The sequence below is a fragment of the Mastomys coucha genome, unplaced genomic scaffold (genome assembly GCF_008632895.1).
Source record: "Mastomys coucha isolate ucsf_1 unplaced genomic scaffold, UCSF_Mcou_1 pScaffold6, whole genome shotgun sequence".
Taxonomy (NCBI): domain Eukaryota; kingdom Metazoa; phylum Chordata; class Mammalia; order Rodentia; family Muridae; genus Mastomys; species Mastomys coucha.
The window spans coordinates 35,296,581-35,322,905 of record NW_022196912.1 but is presented as its reverse complement, the minus strand read 5'-3'; the positions used below and the strand labels follow the sequence as shown (position 1 = coordinate 35,322,905).

Here is a 26,325-nt window from a genome sequence, read left to right as displayed (position 1 = left end):
GTAACCCAATCACAAAAGAACAAACACGGTATGCACTCTCTGATAAGTGGTTATTAGCCCAGAGGTTTAGAATACAGGAAGAAAAACCCATAAACCACAAGGAACTCAAGAAGAAGGAAGACCAAAGGTGGACATTTCATTCCTTCTTAAAAGGGGGAACCAAGTACCTATAGGAGTAGCAGAGATTAACTATGGAGCAGAGACTGAAGGAAAGATAAGCCAGCCTAAATATAGTTATCTCCTGAGAGGCTCTGACAGTACCTGACTAATACAGATGTAGAGGCTCACAGCCTTCCATTGAACTGAGTACAGGGTCCCCAGTGAAGGAGTTAGAGAAAGGACCAATGGAGCTGAGGGGTTTGCAGCCCCTTAGGACGAACAACAATATGAACTAACTAGTACCCTCAGAGCTCCCAGAGTCTCAACCACCAACTAAGGTCTGCACATGGTGGGACTGATTGTTCTGGCAGCGTGTGTATAGTAGAGGATGGCAAATTCGATCATCAATGGGAGGAGAGGACCTCGGCCCTGTGAAGGTTCTGTGCCCCAGTGTGGGGGAATGCCAGGGCCAGTAAGCAGGAGAGGGTAGGGTGGCAGGCATGGGGAGTAGGGAGGCAGCTGGGGTTTGTTTTTATTGTTTTTGTTTGTTTCTTTGTTTTTTTAGAGGGGAAACTGGGAAGGGAGAAATTTACATGTAAATAAAGAAAATATCTAATAAAAATTAAAAAAAAAAAAAAAAAAAGAAGTGAGCAAGCCAGAAGGGTCAAAAAATCCACAAGAAGACCTTCAGAATCAACTGACTTGAGCCCTTGGGAGCTTACAGAGACTGAGCCACCAACCAGAGAGCATGGAGGGGCTACACTTATGTATCTTGGTCTTCCTGTGGGACCCCTGACAAGCAGAGCTGGGGCTATCTTGGTCTCTATTCCCTGCCATTTGATTCCCTTCCCCCTACCTAGACTGCACAGTTTTACCTCAGGGTCACAGGGTATGCCTAGTCCTGCTGGGACTAGATGCCCCAGGACAGGGTGTTTGCCATTCTTTGAGGAGAAGGAAGGGAAGCAAGTCAGGAAGGGATGTGTGATGATGGGACTGGGAAGAGGGGAAGGAGAGGGGATGATCAGGATAAAAAGTGAATAAAAATACTTTATGAATTAAATGTGAATAATTGGAGAAAAAATATTGGAGGAAAAAAAAAAAGAATACATCACAGAGCAGTTGTATTCCAGGGTGTCAATATATGAGAGGGACAAACAAATCCACACAAACACTTGAATACTAATGTTCACAGAAGCTTTATTCAAAAATAAGTAAGAAGTGGAAACAATCCAAGGACCCATCACTCAACCAATGAAGAAAGAAAATACTTACCATGATATTGATACAAACTGTCATTATGCTTGCCTTTATTCAAGTATTTCTAAACAGTCCTTCTATAAATTGAAAATAGCAATATGCTAAGAGCATGCTTGTGCTCTAAACATATAAATTATAGCCTCCTAAAATGTTCATAAACAATCTCCCCACAGTGAAATGATTTTTTTAATGAGAATCCTATATACAACCCATTTCTATCTCTAATTAGGTTCATCTAGGAAAAATACCACCGGCTACATGATACTAGCTAAACAAAATGTTAATATACTATAATGGTATAAGAGTGTTCAATCTAGCCGGGTGGTGGTGGTGCATGCCTTTAATCCCAGCACTTGGGAGGCAGTAATAGGTGGATTTCTGAGTTCAAGGCCAGCTTGGTCTACAGAGTGAGTTCCAGGACAGCCAAGGCTACACAGAGAAACCCTGTCTCGAAAAACCAAAAAACAAAAAAAAGAGTGTTCAATCTAAAATGCCTTATAACCAATATCAATAAGAACTGGAAATCTGTAATTATTTACAGGCTATGCATCTTGTTCTATTATAAACAATTTTTCTACACAGAAACAAATAACAGCATCTTCACATGTACAAGTACCACCACTATTCCTATGGATGTCACCGTATAAAAATATCTTTATTTTGTCTAAATATATAAGAAAAATAATTTTCATAATGAAGTAATAGAAATATTAAATATAAAACAGGTTATATTTGAATTCAGCCTTCATTTATGAGTTATAATTTAATATGGTTATTACCTCTACCATTAATGTATAATGCAGGAGAGCTTATAGCTAAATACTATATTATACTCTGATAATAGTAGCTATAATATTCGGGAATGGGCTTCATTCATCATAGCTATAAGAGGATTTGGATCAACACTTCCTGAAATCTAGATCTATTACAAGTGGCTTAAAGAGGAATGAGAAAGACAGAAAAGCTTTTAAGAAAAAAATAATGAGTTTGGAAGCATGCCTTTACTGGCTAAGTGGACACAGAGGACAGCTGTGGCTGTCTGCATTGCTGGAGAGAGTCTAATGGAACAGTATGTGCATACTTGTGGCAATACAGCATGGCTTAATCCAAAGAAGACACCACAGGGCCAGGCTGACACTCACTAATTCATTGTAATAGCAGAAAATAGGAAACTCAAAAGCCACAAAAGGCTTTGCATGGATTGTTTCAAAGAAGGATGAGGATTCAGAACAAGCCCATGGAGCTGAACTCAGCAGAAAGATGGTCTGATTCTTTACTAAACTGAAAAACTATACCCCTCTCACACTAGATAAAACATAACAAGACCTGAGTAACCACCATGGCCATTCGGAGGAACTATGATGGAAATTGTATAGACTCCATGTTCATTATTTGCTTCCTTGTTTCTGTTAGCCATGGACTTATCATTAAGCAGCAGATGTTGCTAACTGAGCTCTAGCAAACATTAGGCATTTACTAAGCATATCAGGAAGAAGGTGTAAAGATAAATGACATTATCTTCAATCACCACACACAGTACCACATCAATTGTGAAGTATTGACAGAAAAGAAAAATTTAAGAATACTAGGGAATGCAGAAAAGGGAAACTATGAGAGTACTCAAATTCAGGGCACAAACAAAAAGGGTAGTGTGCTCATTTGAATATGCTTGGCCCTATGAGTAGCACTATTAGGAGGTGTGCTCTTGTTGGAGTAGGTATGGCCTTGTTGAAGGAAGTATGTCACTTTGGTGGTGGTCTTTAAAACTCTCCTCCTAGCTGCCTATGAGACAGTCTCTCCTGGCTGCAGTCAGAGGAAGATGGAGAACTCTAAGCTCCTTCTCCAGCACCATATCTGCCTGGATGCTGCATGGAAGCTTCCTGCCATGATGATAATGAACTGAACCTCTGAAATTGTAAGCCAGCCCCAGTTAAACATTGTCCTTTATAAAAGTTACCTTGGCTCTGGTGTCTCTTCCTAGCAATAGAAACTCTAACTAAGACAGGTAGGAAGGGCGGAGAAGAAGTTATGTGTTCCTCAGGTATGACAGAACCTACTCAGAGGAGAGTGAGAGGTCTGGCATAACTCACAGTTTGAAAAGCACCAACAAAAAACAGCACAACAGATGCCATCAGAGGAGATGTGCCTAAGCAAGTCAGACAAGTAGGCAGTAGACAATTAACAGAGCCAAGTGTTATTACTATCTCAAGTCTTTGACTACACTGGAAAGATGACTTCTACTCCACACAGGTGGAGGGACCATTGGCTCCTATTAGAGTTGCTCAGACTCTGGACTCTAGGGACGGCAAGCTGGACAACTATTAATCCGTGCAAGAGTGAGTTACTAGGACTCCTCAGGATGATTTGTGAGAGCAAACAATAGTACAGAAGTTCTGAGAGACTGTAGTAAACTGGTCATGTGCTACATCTTCATCTGCATAGGGGTTTGAGCAATTTTCTTTGTAATTTCTCAGCAGGCACTTTTGAGTCCTTTTCCATGTAAATGTATTTCACACAAGACAAAACTAAGTATTCTAGACACACACAAAATCACACACAAAGACATATATACACACATACAAATTGCCCATTTTGGCATTGGGTGATTAGTCCCATTTCATTCCACCCACAGTACTTTTCCAACTCCTTCCTGCCACACTCCCTTAGCACACGTACCTCTTGTAGAACTTTACCAGTTAAGGGTGAGACACTAATATTTTCTCCTTCAGGATGGATTGCAAAATTTACTCTTTGATAAAGAATCTGAAACAAGAAAGGTTGTATTTTAAATCTCCTTCCTCTCACATTTTAGGCTTGAAATTTTGGAAGTATTAAATTCTCCCTTTGAGAAAAATAATCTTATTTTATAATGAACAGTTCTGAGCAACAAACACTCATCAGAACTTTGGAAAGTTTCACAAGGAAGTGACAGATTCAGGAGAGGGAACTGTCTATGAAAGCCTGCCACAGAATGCCATAGATGCTCATGGTGTGAAATATCAGGTTCATAGTGGCCTCCCTCTGTCAGCTCCTTTTCTCATCTAGGAGGCTCTACCTCAAACTCAACATCTCTCCGAGGTCAAGTTCTACTCATGATTTCTCAATGACAGCAGAAGGTATGTATATGCTAACATTGGTTCTAATTAATGTAGTTTCTGATAGACTTCACATGCCTAGTTCTCATCTATTTTATTCTTCACCATGCTGCATTGCCCTCATATAGTCAACCATTTCCTAACATACTTGTAGTTTTACTCAAGCTTCTTACATCCTTTCTTCCTTACTATAATAAAGCTAACAATACTTTAATATCCTCAGGTTTTCAAATTCCTCTGTGTATGACAACCATGTTTCTTCTAGAACATCAACATACTACAAAAACAAACAAAAATTTACCCCATGTCTCAGATACACACACTCAACAAAATGACCTTCACATACGTCAAGCTTTACTGTATTTGTAATCACTGACCTCTGTTTGAAGAGAGCTGCTAGCTGCCAAAAGAAGTTCAATGCTGCTAGGAGGGCAATGTGTCAAAGCAAAAGCCATGAGCTCTTGACGAGTGGCCAGGTCCTGGTAACCTTCTGATTGGCCCAACTGGCTACACACAGCCCAACTGTCTGGGTATCCTGAAAATTTGACAAAGAGAAAAAAAAAAGGAAGAAAGGAAAAGCGATTTGCAGAAAGGAAAAGAATAATGTAGGTGAGGGGTATGCCGGAGTTCTAACCAGGTCTTGAGGTAACAAGGCTGCAATCATTAATGACAGTGTAAACAAAGCATGATAATCCAAGCTAGAAAAGAAAACTCTGACCAGTTCATTGTCCACATAATTCAGGGGTACTCCAAACAAGTGTTTTTGACAGAATCAGAATCAATAAAAATGAATTCAAATTATAAACTAAACTCTCATAGTAGATTCTGAATTCATAATACTAGGAGTTTGACACTGCCTAACAGAAACCACTTTTCTCCCATTAATGGTAAGCATCAGAAAAAGCAAATAAACAAAATGTACATGCATGGTGCCAGAGATAGAGCCTAGTAGTAACAGATTTTACTAGAGGCATAAAGCCCTAGATCCAATCCCCAGTTACAAACAAGTGAGGGATCCCGAGTGAGCTGAGCAGGAGTTACAGCAGTGAAGCACACCATGTTAACCGCCCCTTATTGGGGTACAAAGGTTCTCCTGTGCAGGGCCCATGATAAGATGGTACTGTTTTCTTCTACTAAGGAATATAGATGCAAAATTATTCTACTATAGCCGGGCGGTGGTAGCGCACGCCTTTAATCCCAGCGCTTGGGAGGCAGACGCAGTTGGATTTCTGAGTTTGAGGACAACCTGGTCTACAGAGTGAATTCCAGGACAGCTAGGACTACATGGAGAAACCTTGTCTCAAACAAACAAACAAACAAAAAATTATTCTACTATAAAGTCTATTTATTCTTTTAAGACAGGAATGTTAAATTCAACTTAGAAAATGTTTGGGCCAAACTCCTGCCCAATTTTTTAACACTTTTCTTTTTTCCTATACTAAAATATAGAAATATTGACTATCTAATCACAAATTGTAAGTATTCTTCCAAATTTTATTTTCTATAAAATATAAAATAGCATTAAAATGTTTCAGGTACTGTTGTTCCTAAAATTATGAACATGTTTTAGATGAGGTATTAAAGTAATCAAAATCATAGAGATAAACGATAGCACCTGAGTCCATTAAAATAGATATTATTATATAAACACACAGCGTTCATGCTTGCTACTATCAAAATAAATCTTAAGAAAACCTTGCTGGGCAGAGGTGGCACACGTCTTTAATCCCAGCACTTGGGAGGCAGAGGCAGGCGGATTTCTGAGTTCAAGGCCAGCCTGGTCTACAGAGTGAGTTCCAGGATAGGCAAGGACTACAAAGAGAAACCCTGTCTTGAAAAACCAAAACAAAAAACAAAAACAAAAAACAAAACACAAAAACAAAAACACCTTGCTTGCCAGTCAGGCTGACTAATTTCAGAATGGCCCTCTGCATTCTTTGCCATGTCAGAGGGTGTGAGTAAAGCGCAGCTGTCTACTCACCTGCGGCCATCAGCTCCTGACAATACAGACTAGCTGCTTTGTAGTCATGGACATGGAGTGCTTGTTCCACTAACAGGATCAGAACCTGCCCATGCCTTTCCTCTGGGTCTTCACCTGTACACACAGACAGATGACTTGATGATTAGAACAGCCTCAACTGATCAACAGCATTAACAGAAAGTCTCAAATCCACAAGTAAAACAGACTGGTTTTTAAGGATTGGAGGATAAAGGGTACAATAATTTTTGAGTTTCTAATCTACTTATTATGCATGGAAGTCCCCCTAGATCTGGGAAGAAATTATAGATTAATATCAGTTCTCAAGATAACCAAAAAAAAAAAAAAAAAGTCCAGGATAATCCATCGTCCTACAAAGGACTTGTTCCTTTCTTTAATAAAAGAGGAAATCTATATTTCAAGACCAGGTTATACAATGAGGGCTGGTAAAGGCACTGATAACCTAAGTTCACTCACCAGGGCCCACATAATGGAGGAAACAAGCTAGTCACCCAAAGTTGTTTCTTGACCTTTACTGTCAAGCCACATACAATAAATAAAATGTCAAACCAAAGCAAAGCATGTCTAAAATTGATGAAGAAATACAACCTGGAGGGAATAAGTGAATGAAAGTAATTAAGTTATAGTTTTGTTTTTGTTGTTTTGGTATTGGGAGGGTTGTTTGTTTGTTTTGGTTTTTTTTTTGTCTTAAAATCAACAACTAAGACATATGTCATGGCACAGCCTGCAAACCAAGCACTGCAGACCACCACAAGAGGATTTCAAGTTTGAAGTTAGCCTGGGCAGTACAGTGGATTTAAAGCCATAAAGAGATCTTGTCTCGAAACCAAGACCCTCACCACCACTAATCAAGTCTTTGAATAAACTGTGAACCCTGCTTAACTGCATCTCTGTGCTTGTCTTCTATATTTCAGTTTCACCAAAAACTTCAACAAAAAGTTTAATCATAATCTCCTTCTACAGATATATCTTATTGCCTCATCTCATCTGTTCATATCTCTTCTGGTAATATTTGAGCATTCTGGACTCTTAAGCAAGAATTTCATATTCTTGCCGGGCGATAGTGGCACACACTTTTAATCCCAACACTTGGGAGGCAGAGGCAGGCGGATTTCTGAGTTCGAGACCAGTTTGCTCTACAGAGTGAGTTCCAGGACAGCCAGGGCTACACAGAAAAACCCTGTCTCAAAAAAAAAAAAAAAAAAAAAAAAAAAAAAAAAAAAAGAATTTCATATTCTCTTAGGTTCACTAAATGTGAATCCTCTCTTGGAAATTTCATGCACACACAAATGCACACACGTGCATGTATGAACACATACATACACACACACACACACACACACACACACACACACGAAGAGCACACCTGTATTTGCATTTCAGCCTGTCACTGAGAAGCCATTAGTACAAGAAAACTCTAGCACTTGACTTCTACATAAGCAAACAGAAGTTAAGCCAATGGAAGCAGTAAAACACCACAGAGCTAAAGTAGACCCATTTAGTTACACTGCCAAGGTAATTGTGACTGTTGGATACTTCAAATTCAGGAAAGGCAAAACAAAGTTTGTATGTCCATTACTACCTCAAAAATATGTGTGGCCTTCATGTTATTCTGTGGCTTAATGAATAAAGAATTCCTGGAAAACTGCTCAAAATGAAGTGTTAAAAATCACTTTCTTTCTGTTTAAACATTAAGCATTAAGATTAAATTGATGCTGCAACACATATTTTGAAGATGCTTTAATGTACCGGGATTCTGCACACTTCAGGCTGTTATGATACGGCACATGTCCATCAATCAGAGTTTAAGGACTTCAGCTCCCTGTGGACCTGTGTATGTATGTTCCATGGTGCTGAGAAAGCTTCCGTAGAAACCAGGTTGGTCTGGGCTGATATGAGAACATAAAGAGTCAGCCTGGGCACCAGAAATCTGATTCATCATCACTGTGAGCACACTGGACACTCTCAGGGCACTTTGGGAATTTATGAGCATGAGAACCACCATATTCACTAAGAGCTTCACCACCTTAATTACTCTTAACTTTGTATTCAATGTACACCTCTTTTCTGTTATATAACTGCCTTAATTTGCTGATATAAACTTGCGAGAACAGTGGGACCCAGACCTGTTATTTAAGAATTCAATAAGAAGACCCAATTTTCAGTGTTAACAGGACAGTACCAGGAGTGACCAAGCACTTAGTGATTATACAAACATTAGAGGAATTTTTGTTTTGAACTCATCTTCATAAAAATGTTGGCACATTTCTTGTACTTAAAATAAATATTTGAGAAATAAACATGTGACTGCAAAAGTGTGTTAGAACATGAAAACTTTAGCTGAGACAATCACACATCACTGCCTACCCACCAAGTAAAACTTACAGGACTTAGGGTCAGGTTTTTGCTAAAAGCACAGATTCTTTCCTGGGCCTGCAAATGTCCAGTAAGTACCTAAAAGCATGATAAACATAGGCTTCTCTGCCTCCTTTTTTCATCCATCTCCTTCATCTGAAATCATTTTGTCTTTCAGTCACCTCGGGTTCCAGAAACAACAGGTCTAATGGATAAGCTGCTGGAGGGAGGAAGCTGGATCTCTCCCCAAGCAGCACTGACTGTGGTGTGGAGATAAAGCCCACCTGGATCAATCAGAGCATACTGACCCACCGGGCCAGAGCCTGACAGGATGGGGCGCATGCTCTCTGTCTCTGATTCCTCTCCCTTCCTGTACATGCTTGGCGCTCTGAATGTTTGCCTGGGATACAGCACTAACATCATCATTCCTCCTGGCCGCATCGGGTTAGCAATAGAGAGTAAAAATCCTTTCTGATTTTTTTTTTTACCATTACTATTTTTGGTCTGGGGACAGGTGGCCAGACCTAATATATATGTATCTTCAGAGCTGAGTCTCTGGTCTAGGACTCTATTACTCAAGGCCAGCAATCAGAACTGCCAATTAATATCTAAATAGAAAATTTCCACTTCGGCCAATTTTTTTTTTTATATTTTTGTCTATTTTCTTAAACACCTTACAATAGTTTTCCTCTTTTATTCTGTGGGATCTGAATCAATCCAGGTTTGATTTTGCCTGACTCGTGATACTATCTGCTGAAATAAGTGTATTACAATGTTTAAACATATAAATGTATACAATTGTAATGTATCTCCATTTAGCTTTTAAGAAGCCTCTTAACCCTCCTCCAACAAAAACCTCAATACAGTAACCCCAACCCTGAAGCAAAAGTTTGGCACATATCCATCAACATCTTGGTAAATATTAAGACCTTTTTAAAAATAGTATGCATATATCTCAGTAATGCAGACATAGGTATATCAAGAATGGCAAGGACTTTTTTCTATTGTCTTAATAAAAAACTTCCTATTATTTTACAAATCTTATGCTCAGTTTAACTGCATACACACTTTAACTGTAATGATAACCAGGAAGTTAGCATTTTCCAAGCCAGGGTCATTAAGAAAACCTCAGCTGTATATTACACTAAATAAAACAACTTTTATGCTACTTACAAGTATCAAAAGAACTATCTAACATTGCTTCACACCACCCCCAGTCCTAAGAAAACTAGCTAAATTATATGACATTTTTGTCTGTTTTCTGAAAGGTAGTACCATAAAAGAAAGAAGAGATCAACAAGAAATTGTATATAATATTTGACTTTAAATATATTAAATATATATTAATATATTTATACACAAACTCATTTTGGTACTGGATAATATCATACATTCTTTTTGTGTGTGTGTGTGTGTGGTTTTTTTTCCAGACAGGGTTTCTCTGTATAGCCCTGGCTGTCCTGGAACTCACTCTGTAGACCAGGCTGGCCTCGAACTCAGAAATCTGCCTGCCTCTGCCTCCCAAGTGCTGGGATTAAAGGTGTCCACCACCACCGCCTAGCCAAACTTTTATTTTTTTACATCATGCATTCTTAATACACTATAAATTAATACAAACTTATTTTGGTACTGGATAATATCATGTATTTTTGACACACTATAATTAATACAGGGTTATCTAGGTACTGGGTAATATCATGATCTACTACATTTAGAAAAGGAAACACAATCCTCCCTCTACTTTTAATAATTCTTGTTTTAGGTAAATGCCTGTAGAAAGACAGTTTAACTAAAAGAAAATAAGCGTAAGTTCAACAACACGTATGGGGGAGCCCTAGCCAGTGAACAAAGCAGCACCGTGGAAACACCCAGTCCACTGACCCAGAAACCCTGCCACACTTTCACCTTGAAGCCCAGCCCCAGACAAACTCTGCTGAACTAGTAGAGTGCAATCGTTTTAGCTTTCTTGAGACTAATGATACCTACATACATGAATGAATGCACATACTACATATAAAACCCATTTCCTACCCAACACCCTGGAAATATTTGCATTTATGAACACAAAAGCAAAAGAGCCAGGTATATTTTTTTCTCCTATGTCTTGGCGAGGCTCCAAACACTAAGCTCATTCTTGAAGACAATTTTCAAGCCCTTAAAAGCTAAGTGAAAAGGCTCATCCTTGATAATCTTGGGATGTTGATGGAGTCACAGGGAACGACTCACACAAGTGAGTGGTTGGAGGTGAAGGGCTAAAAGATTCCTGTACACAAGAGTCTTAGTTCATTTGTGTGGAACCAGACAAGCTCCTAATTGCCTTGGCCTGCCATGTTAATTTCAAACTCAACTAACACACTTCATGGTAGCAGAAGCCAACCTTGTACAGGGAGCAGCTGTCTCTCAGGTTATACTTGCTTTGCTTCTTTCATGGAAGCATGAGTAATAAAGCAAGCAAGGGATCTGCCTATCCCTTCTCTTTTTATACCCTTTTAAAAAAAAAACAGACAAAAGTCCCAATATGTAGGCAAAACTGACCTCCAACTCACAATCCTCCTGTCTGATCTCCCTCAATATTCCAATATTTTTACGTTTCATACCTTTATACATTGTTTTCTCTTCTCTAAATCTAAAGTTAATAAATCCCATACTTCGTGAATCGCCTTATCTGTGAAAGTGTTATGAACGAGTTGGAATGCACAGAATCCACTGAGTGTCATCACACAACATCAAAAAAGAGAAGAAACACAAGACAAAAGGAGAAGGTATCGAGTAAAATGACAGACTAAAAAACCAGTTATGTGAGATTCTCCTCTCTGCCTATAAGGCACATAGTAAAAAGGATCAGAGATAAATATTAAAGATGAAATTGAAATAACTGTTGCTAATAAATGTTATGCGAAGAAGGGTCAAATAGCAATGAGGAAGTTCAGAGTTCCTTGGCTGAAAGTTACAACCTGAGCAGGTAATTCAAAACTCCATACAGGCAAGAACAGGCCTTGAACTGGTGCCTAGAAAATGTGGTTAAGCAGTTAAATCTTCAGAAGAATAGACAGGAGTGTGGGGGCCAATAGGGAGCTACGAAAGAAAGCAATTCATGGCTGGGTGTCACACTGAATGTGTGTCATTCAGCATCTAAGAGGCTGACAAAGGAAGATATTAGTGAGAGCGTAGGCTACCCTGGGGTATATAACAAGACTGTCCATTCAGATGGTTTGTCTAACGAATATTAGTGGCATTACAACAGACAGATTTGAGTACTCAAGTTCACTGTAAACCACGTCTGCAGATAGCTATATGTTCCCTGCCTTGTAAGGGATGCAGTGGCCCTCTACCCCTCACAATAAATTGGTCTTTGTTACTTAAGATGGCTCTCTCCTATCCACAGTTTCTTTTAGATGTTTGGATATTTCAAGTTACCTATGGTCAGGTGAAATCCAAAACTATCCAGTAAAAAAATTCCAGAAATGAGCAACTTATGAGTTTTGATTGCATGTGGGTTTCAGCAACACTGATGGGACTTAGCATTGCCTCATGATACTGTACTGAGGACATGAGCCATACCTTTATCACCTAACTTTTACCATCACACCTCAAACGGAAAAGGATATGGCAATGGGGATAAAGGCTTGGCTAGGATGAAAATGCAATTAAATTACAAACCTGCTAGCTACTTTTATGTAGATGCACATAGCTCACAGTATAAATATATTGAACAAATTATATACATATATATATATATTCACCATTATGTCTCAATAACACTGCTCTAAGTTGTAATAGCAAATACAGATACTACATGAAAGTTTGGAAAGTACACTGTAGTCAAGTTGAAATGAACTTACAGAACAAAAGTAGCTACAATAAAGAAGGGAGTTGACGCACCGTGCATCTCTACATGCTGTTGCTATGTCCTCAGAAGGGATGTTCTCCTAGGAGAACCAAATGAACGTTGCCAGGTCCATTCAGTATATGTCAAAACAAAACAAGACACTGGTCTTAATAGGGGCACCTGTAAAAGCTGAGTCCTCGTGAATTCCATCCTTCATGCTCAAAGAACTTTTCTGGGCATGCACCCAACCCAGTTGGGGCTCTTATTATTAGACTATGGATGACAAAAGGAAATCGCTTTCCTTTCTCCTAGATGTGATAACTGGATAAATCAAGCTTACAAATGTATAGCACACACACACACACACACACACACACACACACACACACACACACACACACATACGCATGCACACAATATCAGGATCAAACCATTTTTCTGAGTCTACACTCAAGTGTTCTTCCAAGTGGCCCAAGACACCTTACAATGATGTGTGGCCTCAAGAATTTTGCAAATCTGTAACATTGATATATTCTTTTTTTCTTTTTAAGTTGAAAGTGACAGATGTTTCCTAGAAGTAGAGGTAGTAACAGTTCTATTTATTGGGAGTTCAAAATATTAACCTAAGTGTCTACTAAATATAATGAATTTTTAATGGCTAGAAATAAATATAAATTTCTTTTAATTCTGAAACAATCCCATGGTGTCAACTGCAACAAATTCAAGCCATTGTTTATGAAACAAAATACCCAATAATTATTCTCACAAAAACTGATATATATCAAAAATAAAAATATAAAATGAGTACTAAGATATTTTGGCACATAGGAACACTGAGGTTAATAGAGCATGAAATGTAGAATTGAAGGTTTCCCTTAAAACTCAAGCTCCTCTTTCATACTGGAAAGTAACAAGTTTAACCTCTGTGCTCCTGGGTTTCTTTTATAAATTAGAAAGATGACCACTACCGTGTTTACTCAGGAGAAAGCTGAATTAGAAAAATATGCATGAATATTTTGCCAAATAGTAAGTATATAAAATGTTCTAACAAGTTTTTCAGAACTACCAAACTAAATCTAGACTGTAACTGTCTAGGACAGTTGCTCCACACTTGAGCTTGCTCTCTTCTTGGAAGGTAACAACAAAGTTTGCTGATTTTACAACCACACACCCTGAGTAAGTTTATTTCATTTCAAGGGAAACTGGTTTTCCCAAAACTTCAGGACAAACACATATTTTTATCACATGCCAAGAATCCTAGACAACATTACTTCTTGTTCAAAATAATGTTCTTCTGACACCATTAAACAAATCCTGATGCTCGCATATGCTGATGTGAAAAATGGCACAGGAGTTTAGCTTTCAAAAGGCTTACCTGCAACTCTCAGCAACTCAGCAAGGCCTAGCAGTTTGGCTGACTGTTTGTAGCATGTGGGGGACTGGGAAACACACTCCTTGATGAGGCCGATTCGGTCAGAACACAAGCGTACTATAAAACAGACATTGAAGAACTTCATGACAATGCAAAAGAGTTGTGATGCATGCGAAGGAATATGTGAAAGAACAAGATGACATTATTATTCTCACACTGGCTGTAGTAGCATACCCTTGTAACCCAACAGGGCTGATGCTTGCACAGGAGGATCATATATTTGGGTACAGCATGGACTATATGGTAAGAACTCATCTCCCCAACACCAGTCTATGTTCAAAATAAATTTGAGTATCTGTATGTGTGTGCATGCGCACGCATGTATGTGATATGTGTGTGTGTGTGTGTGTGTGTGTGTGTGTGTGTAGACAGCTTTTCACTAAGTAGCCCTGATTGCCTGGTTATGCAAGTATCTTCCTGCCTGCCTCCTGAGTGCTGAGTTTATAGGCATGTGCCATTAAATTTGGCTTCACAAAGCAATATTTTAACTCAACCTCACCTGAGGCTGGCGAGCAGGAGGTTCACAAGTGCACCATGCTCTAATTCTCCCATGGCTCAGCCCAGTGCCCCCATTTAAACTAGCATTCAGGAAAATGAAACTCCTGATCACGCAGTTCATATCATAGAGCAAAGAACATTTAAAGGGGAAAAGGTGTAAGGACATCAAGTGTGCCCCTGGAGTAAGTGGTTCTTCCTCAGAGTAGCGATGTCAAAGATGGCATTGCCTATGCAGTTGGCTTGCAGTAACTAAGACAATTGTAACAGCAGGTACACAAAAGAGCGAAGTACTGTGTCTCAGGCACTGACTTATATGTAACTACCATACAAGTCAACCCTTACAAACAGGTTATTATCTCCAAGGGAAGAAGCTGGGGTACAGAGAGCTTAGGATACTTTAACAAAGATCAATGAAAAGAGGTAGCGCCTGAATTTATCTCAACTCCTTAAATTTTATCTGTGACTTTCTAAGTCCACTGTAAATTCTTAAATAGCTCATTCATGCTAACAGAACAGGGGACAGGGACAAAGACACAAGGAACTAGGCCACTAGTACCTCAAAGAACTGAAGCTTCTGCTCCTATTTTACTTTTCTTAAAGGGGAAAGGAAACTATGGTGGAAACATCAAAAAACACAGATGAATTCAGTTATATTTCCCAACCAGTTCTAGAGTTAAGGACGGCAGTAAAAAAGCCATCGGCCAGCAATGTGTGGCTCCTCACACAACCACTTTCTTCATGCAGAGGCCTGGAGTCTTTCCTTTGAAGAAACTGAGAATCCAAGACCCACTTACCAGCTCTGGTCGGCTAAAGTCTGGAATGCTGCAATACACCACCTTCACAGAGTAAAGTACTTGAGACAAGCTGTGTGAGCAATGCTTGTAACAGTGGTTCTCAATCTGTGGGACACCACCTCTTTAAAACCATCAGAAATATCAGATATCCACATTAGGCTTCATTAACAGAAGCAAAATTGTAGTCATGAAGCAGCAACGAAAATAACTTTATGGCTGGGGTTGGGTCAGCACACTGAGAGGAACTGTACTGAAGAGTGGCAGAGAACCACTGCTTTATCGTATAGCAATGCACCATCCTCACACCGTAGGCACTCAAGACAACTGTGTGAGCAATGCTGGCATGGTCATTGTTACATTTAGGCAGCATGAAGACATCAGTAGCAATTAAGTTCTAAGTAAGAATTTCCTATTGTAACTTTTGAATCTAGCATAGGGGAGGGGCAGTTAGTTACTAATCTATGAAATTAAAATACAGGAACAAGTTTTTTGCCAAAACTGAAATAAACCTGCAATTGTCAATAAAATCCCATGTCTATTTTTGGTTTTAGCTAATGGCCTCTGTGCTCAGTTGCTCTGTTATTATTTCTATTTCCTTTCTTTTTCTTTTTTTTCATTTAGGAATAATTTTTATTTAGTAGCCAAGTAAAACTTCTGGCAAATATTTTTCACCTGTATGATCATTATCTTAATAACTAGAGAAGTACTGTCTATGCAGCTCTTATATTCATATTAGTAAATATAAATCCTAACAACCAGACTTATTTCTGAGTAAACTACATAAAGATGTGTGATGCACCATGGGGGCTGTCAGAAGCTTACTTCACTACAAATTCAGTGGCCTCATGTGTGTATATGTATACATACATATATATGCATATATACATGTGCATACACACACACACACACACACCAAAGGGGAGGAGGAGAGAAAGAGATCTGACTTGATCTCTGTAGTATTAAGCATAGCTGTTGCTTCTGTCTGCTGGATAACAAACTGCCTTTTCACCAAGTTCTCAGAGCTTCCTGAGTTACTTTTCTATTCTTTTACTGCATCTTCTCAGTATCACCATTTCAGTTTTTGAACTTAGAAATGCCTCATGAATTGATTCTTGTTTTATCACATCCCCATCAGACTTTGGTGAATACATCCTGATGACTTTAAATGCCTAACACACGTGAATGATTTTTAATGACATATTTCATGGCTCTTTTTCTGCCATGTAATTTAACTACTTGGTTTCAAATGCCTACTTAATATGCATAATAGGAAATCCTCTGAGAATCTGAGGAAAATTTTGTTTCTGTACATTGCTCTTAATATTTCTTTAAACATTATAAACAAGGTTTTTTTAATTCATAGCAAAATGATTTTTCTTGATATTTCACTGTAAAAAAAATAGAGTCTATTACTAATGAATTTAGATTATCAAAGTTATTCTTTCATTCCAAGAAAATGAGAAGGAATAATGCTTGTTGTAAGGTTAATGTAATATCAAGCAGAGGTGCACCTTGCAAAGGCAGGATCTTCACCCCAAATTCTTCAAGATAGCCCAGGGCTTGGATGAGGTCTAACTCCTCCTGGATGGCAGGCGGCCTGTCCGTTATGAGCTGTAAGCAGCACCTATAAAAGCCAGATCAATTTTGAAAAGCACTATCATAAATTCATCTGTGTGACTTTCATGTTGAAGAAGTGCTCCATCACAGATTTCCCCAGACCTAATCAAAGCCGGCTCAGAGGGTGAGGGGATGTGGCAGCAGTGACAGTTGCCAATGGTCCCAGGTGTGATGCAGCATGACTCTGCTTACCGACGCTTTAGCCAATGAGGACAAACACAACGATGACCTGAAAATGGGATTTTGTTTTCTGTTTATTTGGGTATTTTGTTTTATTTTTTTAAAAATAGAATTCAGATGAATTCTGGCTTCCCATCTAAGAAAATAGCATTCCCTTTATTTGTCTCAATTTGGAATCCTTTGAAAAATGACCAAGAAATTACACACATTATATTTTTATAACAAAGAAGAATCTGTTGGTAATACAGTATTGATGTAAACAACAAAAGGAAATGATTTGCTAGTCAACAAATGAATGTGACTTCTTAGTTTGCTTTGAGGCAGCAGCTTGCTGTGCAGTGCCAGCTCATGTGACCTTCATACCTCATCTGTTCATGTGGAATACTTTCAACTTTATTAATTTTTTATTTATAAAAAATGCTCTTTAAAAAATGCTTCTTTAATGAATAAACTTATTTTTGAAAGGTACATGTGTAAGAACATTTAGCAATCAAGTGCTAGTAAATGATGACAACAGCCAGCACCAGCTGCAGCTACGGAGGTACGGGTAGGACACAGGTATGACTCAATGGCAAATACAGGCTGAACATGACCTTGGACAGCTGTAGCATGTACATCTGTTAATTCTAATATAAGAACCAGAGATTCTGATTTTACAACATTTTAAATGCACGTATCCTTGAATCCATGAGTTCTAGACTGGAAATTTACCCAACAGAGAGGCTAACATATGTCCATTACCAGATTGCTAGAATTTCTATTGTTTTAAAGGGAAAAAAATAGATACTAAGTAAATTCTATGAAATATAAAGGAAATATCCACCCTGAGCATATGAGCCATGTGTCCTAAGTGTGTAGTGACTTCAGTAATAGATGGTCCACCTTCACCACCAGAGAGGCAACCAACAGCTGGATCTCAACTGAAAGCCTCTTTTCTGGGGTTCTTCTATGATTCCAAAAAATATTATGCAAGCCGCCAAGGGAGGGACACAAGTAAACAGCTTACCTAGATGTAACACCTATGAGCCATAAAAATTACTAGCATGCCAAATATGCACACTCCTGTGAAGGCTTAATGGCCCAGCATAGGGGAATGCTAGGGCAGTGAGGTAGGAGTAGGTAGGTGGGTGGAGGAGCACCCTCATAGAAGCAGGGGGAAGGGGAAATAGGAAAGGGGATTTGCGGAGGGGAAACCAGGAAGGAGGATAACATTTGAAATGTAAATAAAATAACCAATTAAACAAAAAAAGAAACACTCCATGAGATGGAACCTATACCCAACAATGCTTGGGTTACCAAGAACCAGAGACTAGAGAGCCCAGAAACCTAGCATAAGGCTAAATAGAACTGAGGAGAAATAGGAGGTAGAGGAGCAGGGGAAGGAGGAGGAGGAAGAAGAAGAAAAAAGAAGGAAAAGGAAGAAGAAAAAAGGAAAGAGGAAGGAAGGAAGGAAAAGAATGAAGAGGAGAAGGAAAAAGAAGAAAGAGTAAGAGAAGAATAAAATGAAGAAAGAGAAGGGGACAGAAGAAAAAGATGAAGAGGAGAAAGAGGAAGAAGAAGAAAGAGGAAGAGAAGATGGGGAAGAAGATAAAGAGGAAGAAGAAGAAAAGGGAGGAGGAAGAGGAGGAAGAGGAAAAGGAGGAAGAGGAGGAGGAGGAAGAGGAGGAAGAGGAAAAGGAAGAGGAGAAGGAGGAAGAGGAAAAGGAAGAGGAGAAGGAGGAAGAGGAGGAAGAGGAGGAAGAGGAGGAGGAGAAGCAATAATAAAATGACTCCTATTGATATTCTCTTTTACTCACAGATCAGTGTTTTATTCAGCCAGCCTTAGAGACGCTTCCCCCTGCAACACTGAGAACAAATACAGAGACCCATAACCAGACCTTATGAAAAGAGGATGTCTCCATCAAATCTCTCCCCTTTGTGCTCAAGGAACAGCACTGCAGAGGAGGTGGAAGGAGTGTAGTAGACAGAAGGGATGAGGACACCAGGAGAACAAGGTCCTCCAAATCAACTCAGAACTGAAGCAGCAAGCACAGGACCTATGCACCACCACATATCAATTACTAAGAAAGTGCCCTATGGACTTGCCTAGAGTAATATCTTATGGAGGCATTTTCTTATTTGTGACTCCCTTTTCTCTAGTGACTCCAGCTTGCATCAAGTTTACATAAAACTATCCAGCACAGACATCTTTTGAATCACTAAGGAAAAGCTAGTTAATAAATAGGAATGGAAGAGATATTTCTATACACAATATCATGGTAAACACAAATGTCTTGGAACTCAGAGGCCACAATTATATACACAATATTATATCCAAATGGCATTCAATACAACATGGGATCATCTGAAAGTCTAAGTAGATCCTTCAGGGATAGAAAGAGAGGCATGGAAGGCACAAGAAGATTTTATAGTCATCTGAGAAACACCTGCCCAAAAGCTATAGGTCAAATGCAACCTGGATTTCAAAGGCTATTCTACTTGACATTTCTAGCATTTGAAATAAAAATAGTGTCCCCAGAGAGAAAGAAAAAGATTTGTTAACTATTTTAAAGAACTCTGTCAAGTTCAATAACAATGTGAAGAAAGAAAGGAAAAAGAAAACTAATTCTGACATAAGATAGCACTAGGGAAAAGGGTTGCTTTTTTCCTTTGCTAGAGTTGAAGCAACTACAGGAAAAATGAACCTAGATACTGAAACTACTTGCGAATGAGCCTGAAGATTAAAGGGAAAGCATCAAAGCACATGAGAATTTTTATCATTATGGCAATTAGTCTTCAAAGGATAGTATAAAAGAACTGGATGGATGGATAGGAAGGTAGGTAGATAAATGAGAGAGAGAAAGAGAGAGAGAGAGAGAGAGAGAGAGAGAGAGAGAGAGAGAGAGAGAGAGAGAGAGAGACAACAGGGCTGATGAGTTGGCTCTGCAGCCAAGAGCTCTTACTGTTCTTCCAAAGAACTAGAGTTCAGTTCCCAGTATCCATGTCAGGAGACTCACAACTGTCTATCACTCCACAACCACTTCTGGCCTCTATGAGCATCCTATGCATGTGCACATAAACACTCTCTTCAAAACAGAGAAAAGTTACAGCTGAAAACCTGAGAAATGAAGTTAAATAAAAAAACAGGAAGCCCAAATGTTCCTATGTTATAGAGAGTGTGTGTATTGCTCAAATGTGTGTATATTAACACAGAGGCCAGAGACAGGTTTTCTCACTGAACCAGAACTGGCTGGCCAGAGAACACCAGAGATCTGCCCATGTGGTCCCTGGCATCCCACTCCACCCCACAGAGGGGATACAGATTCATGCTCTGTGCTTCTTTTACATGGACATGAGGGATCCAAACTCAGACCCTTAACTGACTATCTCCCAAACTCCTCATTCCTTCTATAAAAACAACTATAACAACATGGACACTAACAACAATAATGAAAAGTTAAATTTAGGGCTAGAAGTAGGTTTCAAAACAAGTCCAAACAAACACTTTCTTCATAAAGTGTTTACCTGTTGCCTACCAATTACTCTACACTGTCTACATAAGAGCCAGAGTTCTGAACACTTACAAACGCACTTAGATTACAATAGAGAAAAGAGACAGTCAGGGATAAAGGGGAGCTGGCTCACTCGGTAAGAGTGCTTGCACAGGCATGAGAACTTGATCCCCAGCATTCATGTGAAAAGCCATGCATGGGTACATGACACTGTGACCCTAGCGCTGGAGGAGAGCGGGCACTAGAGGGGTTCAGCATGAAATTCACTAGGGCCAGCTGGCTGCAAAAGCTGAGCCCTAGGTTCAGTGAAAGATTCTATCTTAAAAGATTAAGGTAGCGATCACTAGAAAAAGACATTATCGTTTGGCAGCACCTGCTGCATCTGAACACACATACAAAGGCACCCTCAGAGGCTCACCACGGCTCCCTCAAGTCTACTTCCTTTTTTTTTTTTTTTTAGATATTTTCTTTATTTACATGTAAATTTCTCCATTTCCAGTTTCCCCTCCAAAAAACAAGAAACAAACAAAAACAAACCCCTGTTGCCTCCCCCTTCCCCATGCCTGCCACCCCGCCCTCTCCCACTTTCTGGCCCTGGCATTCCCCTACACTGGGGCACAGAACCTTCACAGGGCCGAGGTCCTCTCCTCCTATTGATGATCGATTTTGCAATCCTCTACCATACACATGCTGCCTGAACAATCAGACCCAGGGTACTAGTTAGTTCATACTGTTGTTCGTCCTAAGGGGCTGCAAACCCCTCAGCTCCATTGGTCTTTTCTCTAATTCCTTCACTGGGGACCCTGTACAGAGACTGAAGGAAGGGCAAGCCAGCCTAAATATAGCTATCTCCTGAGAGGCTCTGACAGTACCTGACTAACACAGATGTAGAGGCTCACAGCCATCCATCGAACTAAGTCTACTTCCATAAGAAGCCAATGTTGCAGGGCTGTAGACTAGCTGGGACTTAGCGGACACACGGGCTCCTGGATCCAGAAGACTGTTACCTTCCATGCTTTACTAGAACTCAGAACTGAATTCAAACAGAAGGACGAGCAAACCAAGTGCAACCATTCAGTGCTGTGAAGCACACAGTAATGTTTCAGTTCACACACATACATTAATACAAAATCGTCATAACAAAGATGTATCTCTCCATCTTATAAAATTACACGTGTATTTACAAAGTAAGTAATATCCAAATGATTAAGCTTGAAGTATCTCATCATCTTAAAATAAGGAATGAATAATTTAATAAAACAAAGTACAGAATTCCCTACAGACTAATAGGATAAAATTGAGATACAGAATTGGAGAGTCAGGGTCACAAGATACTAAGGAGGTTCTCAGCTTTCTTCGGTTTTTTTGACCAAGAAACAATACTTCAGATGTTACAAGAAATCCTTGCCAGAAATATTGCCAATTGCCCTCATAATAGGAAGCATATTTTAAAATGTGTTTCTAGAATAGAGGAGGAAAAAGCTTAGTATGTTCTAAAAGGGAGAACTCCAAGAAAAACAGAGCAGACTGGGACTTCCAAACTATGACCTACAGGATGTTCAGCAGAATTACAGTTACGGTCAGATGGCAGAGAAATGCAAACAGAAACATACTTAAGGCACTGTTTACAAGGAGTGAAACTCATGCGGTTATTGCTTTGATTTGCGCGCGTTACTCTCTATGGTTCATGACTTAGGAGCTTGCTCCCCAGGAAGGTACTATCTAAACCAGCAATTGACAATCTGTGGGTTATGATTTTTTGGGGAGTCAAAGGAACCTTTCGCAGAGATTGCATACCAGATATTTCCATTATAATTCATAACAGTAGCAAAATTACAGTTATGAAGTAGCAACAAAATAATTTTGTGATTGGAGGTCACCACAACATGAGGACTGTATTAAATGGTTGCAGCATTAGGAACGTTGACTGGGAACCAATGCCAGGACCACTAAAAGGCAGAGCCTACAACTCTTCAGATTGATGCTTCCTGCTAGCTTCCTATCTCACCATAGGAGGAAGTTCCTCTTCTATGACCTTCTGTTCTCAAACTTCTTACAAAACTTGAGGGTAAAAGCTCAGGATTTTTTATAGTAGTAGAATAATAACAGACTAATACTAAAGACTTTTCTGAAGTGCTTTACATTCAGAGGTAATATATATTTGGGGATGAGTTTTATTGGACTCTGGGTTTTATAAAGATCTACTTTATAAATATTAATTTCAATTTAGAAATTTCTCTGAAGATTGGTGCAATATTTTTATGCTACAAAAACTCAGAAATATACCTTGTTTCTCATGTTAACTAAGAGGAATGAACTAATTATATAGGCCAAAAGAAGAACTGAATTTAAAAATCTAGAAATTTCTACCTGAAAGTGACTTTGGAATAGATGCTACTATGCAAAGGAGATAAACACTGCCCACAATACTGAAATTTCAGAACTTGAATGTATTAGTGAACCTATGAACATCTACTAACAAAATAGAAAGAGGCCTATAAATAATGAGCAAAATGACTTGGCCAAAAGAATGCCAGTAAGGGGGGGGGGGGGGAAGGGGTGACGAATTCAGGTATTTAATAATTCATTGCTTGCATCCCTATAGCAAATCAGCACACAACATCATCCCATGCAGTGTATATAACATGTAACTGAGATAATCTGCATTTGGACCTGTACCCAGCATTCACAGAACACATACGTCCTACCTGGCCAAATCCATGCAGCTGTCAGTGAGGTTGGTAGAAGAGTTGAAGTACTCTCTGCTGGCAGCCAAAACCAAGTCAATACTTCTCTCATAGCTGACTCTGTACTGGGGTTTTCCTTTATGGACAGCACCAGCTGGAAGATTATCTGAACAGGCACTACACTGCATCATCTGCCCTGCAAGGTGGATGTTTTCCAGGCGACTGGAGCAAAGAAGGCTCTCTGTAAATATCTGGGAAAAAGAAAACCTAGAGTTACTGATAAAGAAAGGAGGCTCAGTTCAACAAAACAAGGACTCTGAAATCCAAATACAAATTGTATCTATCTAGAACTAGAGGTTGCATGACATCGTGTGTGTATTAAGTAAGCATGCACTGTCTATGTTGAAGTAACTGTTCTATGAATTCCACCTCAATAAAAGAAAAATTCACTTTAGATAGAAATTTCACTGGGTGAAATAAATAAATAATGGTATTTAAGGCATTATAATAAAGATTTAAGTATGTAAAGTTCATTCATTTAAAACTGGAATTGAAGCTGGGTGTGATGGCACACTCCAGTAATCCCAGTACTTGAGAGATTCAACTAAGATAAGTGAGCCATCGGCTAGCCTAGACTACATATATTGCCTATAATTAAAATAAATAAGCAATAAAGAAAATCCACTAGTCAACTATTAGATGCACTGCCTGACTCTCAACTGGACCCACTCTGCTTAATGTAATATATGTTTGACTACCATCTCTGATACACATAATTCACAATTTCATACAGCAGAGGAATTCATAGCCTCCATTCATGGGGAGCAGGAGTCAAATCTATGTATGTACAGTGGGCAAGTATTGTCTAACTAAGCTGCTACCTCAGCCTCATCTGAATTTACTCAGGAATGAGTCAGACTATAAACACAACTTAAGCATAAACATTAAAACTATACCCTGGAGCAGCGAGGCCTTTCCAACTTGGCTATTAAGGTGCATTTTAATAAAATTAAAAAACACTGATAGAAGATAACTTGCAAGAACTCGTTATACTCATGTCTCTGATTCACTTAAAATTAATTCCTTAAGATTACTTGTGCCAGAAAAATATTAATGTGACCCCTAGGCCTACACTGTTGATGTGACATACATTCTCTCGCTGCATTCACGGGAGGAATAAGACCAAAGAAGCCAATGAGATGAGAACAATAACAATGTCATGGAGAAAAGCTGCTTTTTTTTTTTTTACATGTGAAATTTTTAGTACATTTATTGTATAAAGAGTAAACAAAGTACATAAAGAGCGGGCCACAGATTTGATGTAAACAGGGGCTATGATGATGTACAGCAACTAAACCAACTTAAATGGCAACTGTACTGTTGCTACTAAATTGATCTTGACTTCTCTGGGGGTAGGAAGAGCTGCTTCTTGCTCCATGTGAAGAGGACCCAGCTTCTGTAGCATTGCCTCACCCTCCACTCTCCTGGGAGTGGGTAGCATGAGACAAGCATTTATCGTGATGACTGCTAAGAGAGCTTACTTCATGTAAAAAGAGTGTCTATAAAATACAAGTTGTGACACAAAGCACATATGACTGGACAGCCCTCCTCACTAGAGTCTGGCAGGTGAAACTGGCACACAGGAGTTCAATGGCTCATTCAAGAAAGCCATAGAGCACCAGAGCCAAGATTGAAAAAGAATTGCAAGTTAGTCACCCTGAACTGTACAGTCAGGCCAATATGAGCAATCTGCACTTTATTCAATAGGCTACATGTCAGTCTTTGTCCACCATGGTTTATGTTATGTCACTGTGCTTTCAAATTATTTTCCAAGGACAATATTTAATATCCAAAATCAGATGATACAGTATATATTAAAGGATGATATTAAGGCTTTAGTTTTGTCAAGCCTATATTACTGTCTTCTAGAACCTTCTCAGAACTTATAAATGTTTTCTAAAATTTTCTCAATAGAGAGATATTCAAGAACATGATAGTAAAATGTCTACCTAGAATCTCAAGGCCAAATCCAAAGGAACCCATCTCTACACAGCTCCATTTTAAAGAAAGGCTACAATTGAGGCAAGTTATATGAGGCCCTGGCAGGTAGTTAGCCTAGTCAGGAAGTTTTCAAAGTAAGAGAAGAGACTACATTCCAGGCAGAGGGGATGATGGACACACAGTTACACCGAGGGTAGGTATGGATCCTACTTGAGGGAGCTTCATGCAGAACACTGGAGAGTGACCAAGGAAAGAGTAACCTGGGAGGCCTGGGCTGCTGCAGTTTTCCCTAGCACAAGTGCAGGTACCTACAGAGGAATGTGGAGACCATCATGTCTGTGAATAAAGGAAAAGCAGAAGATATGAACCCAGGAATCAAGGAGAGGCCTGCTACCATTCATCAGAGTGAGTAAGGCAACTGTTAATCACACTGCATACAATACCTCTTATGGTCTCTCCATTGTAGCAAAACACAACAATAAAAATGAAAAAAAAAAAAGTTATTTTATAGCCTGGGTTACCTCATAGCAAGCATTGGAATCAAGGCACGTGTACACGTGCTGCTGCATGGTCAACATGTCCTGTAGCAGCATCCTCCAGTGAGACTCACCAACAGAAGGCTGCCTGGGAAAACAAAGAAACAGACCATGAAGGCTGACTCCTCCAGGTACTACCGTCCTGCACACACTGACCCTCTAGTAATCCCATAGTGCTAAATTTCATTTGAACTTACAAGAAAAGGTAAACAGAGTTCCTATGCTGAGGGAAAAAAAAAAAAAAAAAACAGCAAAATAAAGTAGAAAAACAGAGACAGGCAAGAGTTTCAAATTCCATCATCGTCACTACACTCTGCACAGGTCTTTTGGTTGTTTATGTAGTTCTGTTTAGTTTGGGAATTTTTCTTTAGGACACAGGCCTATCAGATGGCTCCACTGAACTGGCCTTGAATTCACATAGACTCCAGTTACTCTTGATTCTCCTACCCTAGACT

At 39.2% G+C, this 26,325-nt stretch overlaps 1 protein-coding gene across 5 annotated transcripts in view; it reads right to left on the bottom strand.

Annotated features, from left to right (window-relative positions):
- Nbas (NBAS subunit of NRZ tethering complex) overlaps positions 1-26,325 on the bottom strand; it is a 386,817-nt gene that overhangs the window by 243,730 nt on the left and 116,762 nt on the right. For all 5 annotated transcript variants that reach the window (XR_004114347.1, XM_031356464.1, XM_031356465.1 and 2 more), the window contains exons 29-35: positions 25,856-25,958; positions 23,355-23,584; positions 16,870-16,982; positions 14,010-14,123; positions 6,433-6,546; positions 4,829-4,986; positions 4,033-4,119 (exon numbers count right to left, since the gene is read on the bottom strand). Coding sequence is in view for 4 of the 5 variants with exons in the window: in XM_031356464.1 (XP_031212324.1) it covers positions 4,033-4,119; positions 4,829-4,986; positions 6,433-6,546; positions 14,010-14,123; positions 16,870-16,982; positions 23,355-23,584; positions 25,856-25,958 (919 nt within the window). In the remaining variant the exon portion in view is untranslated. The remainder of the gene's footprint in view (positions 1-4,032; positions 4,120-4,828; positions 4,987-6,432; positions 6,547-14,009; positions 14,124-16,869; positions 16,983-23,354; positions 23,585-25,855; positions 25,959-26,325) is intronic.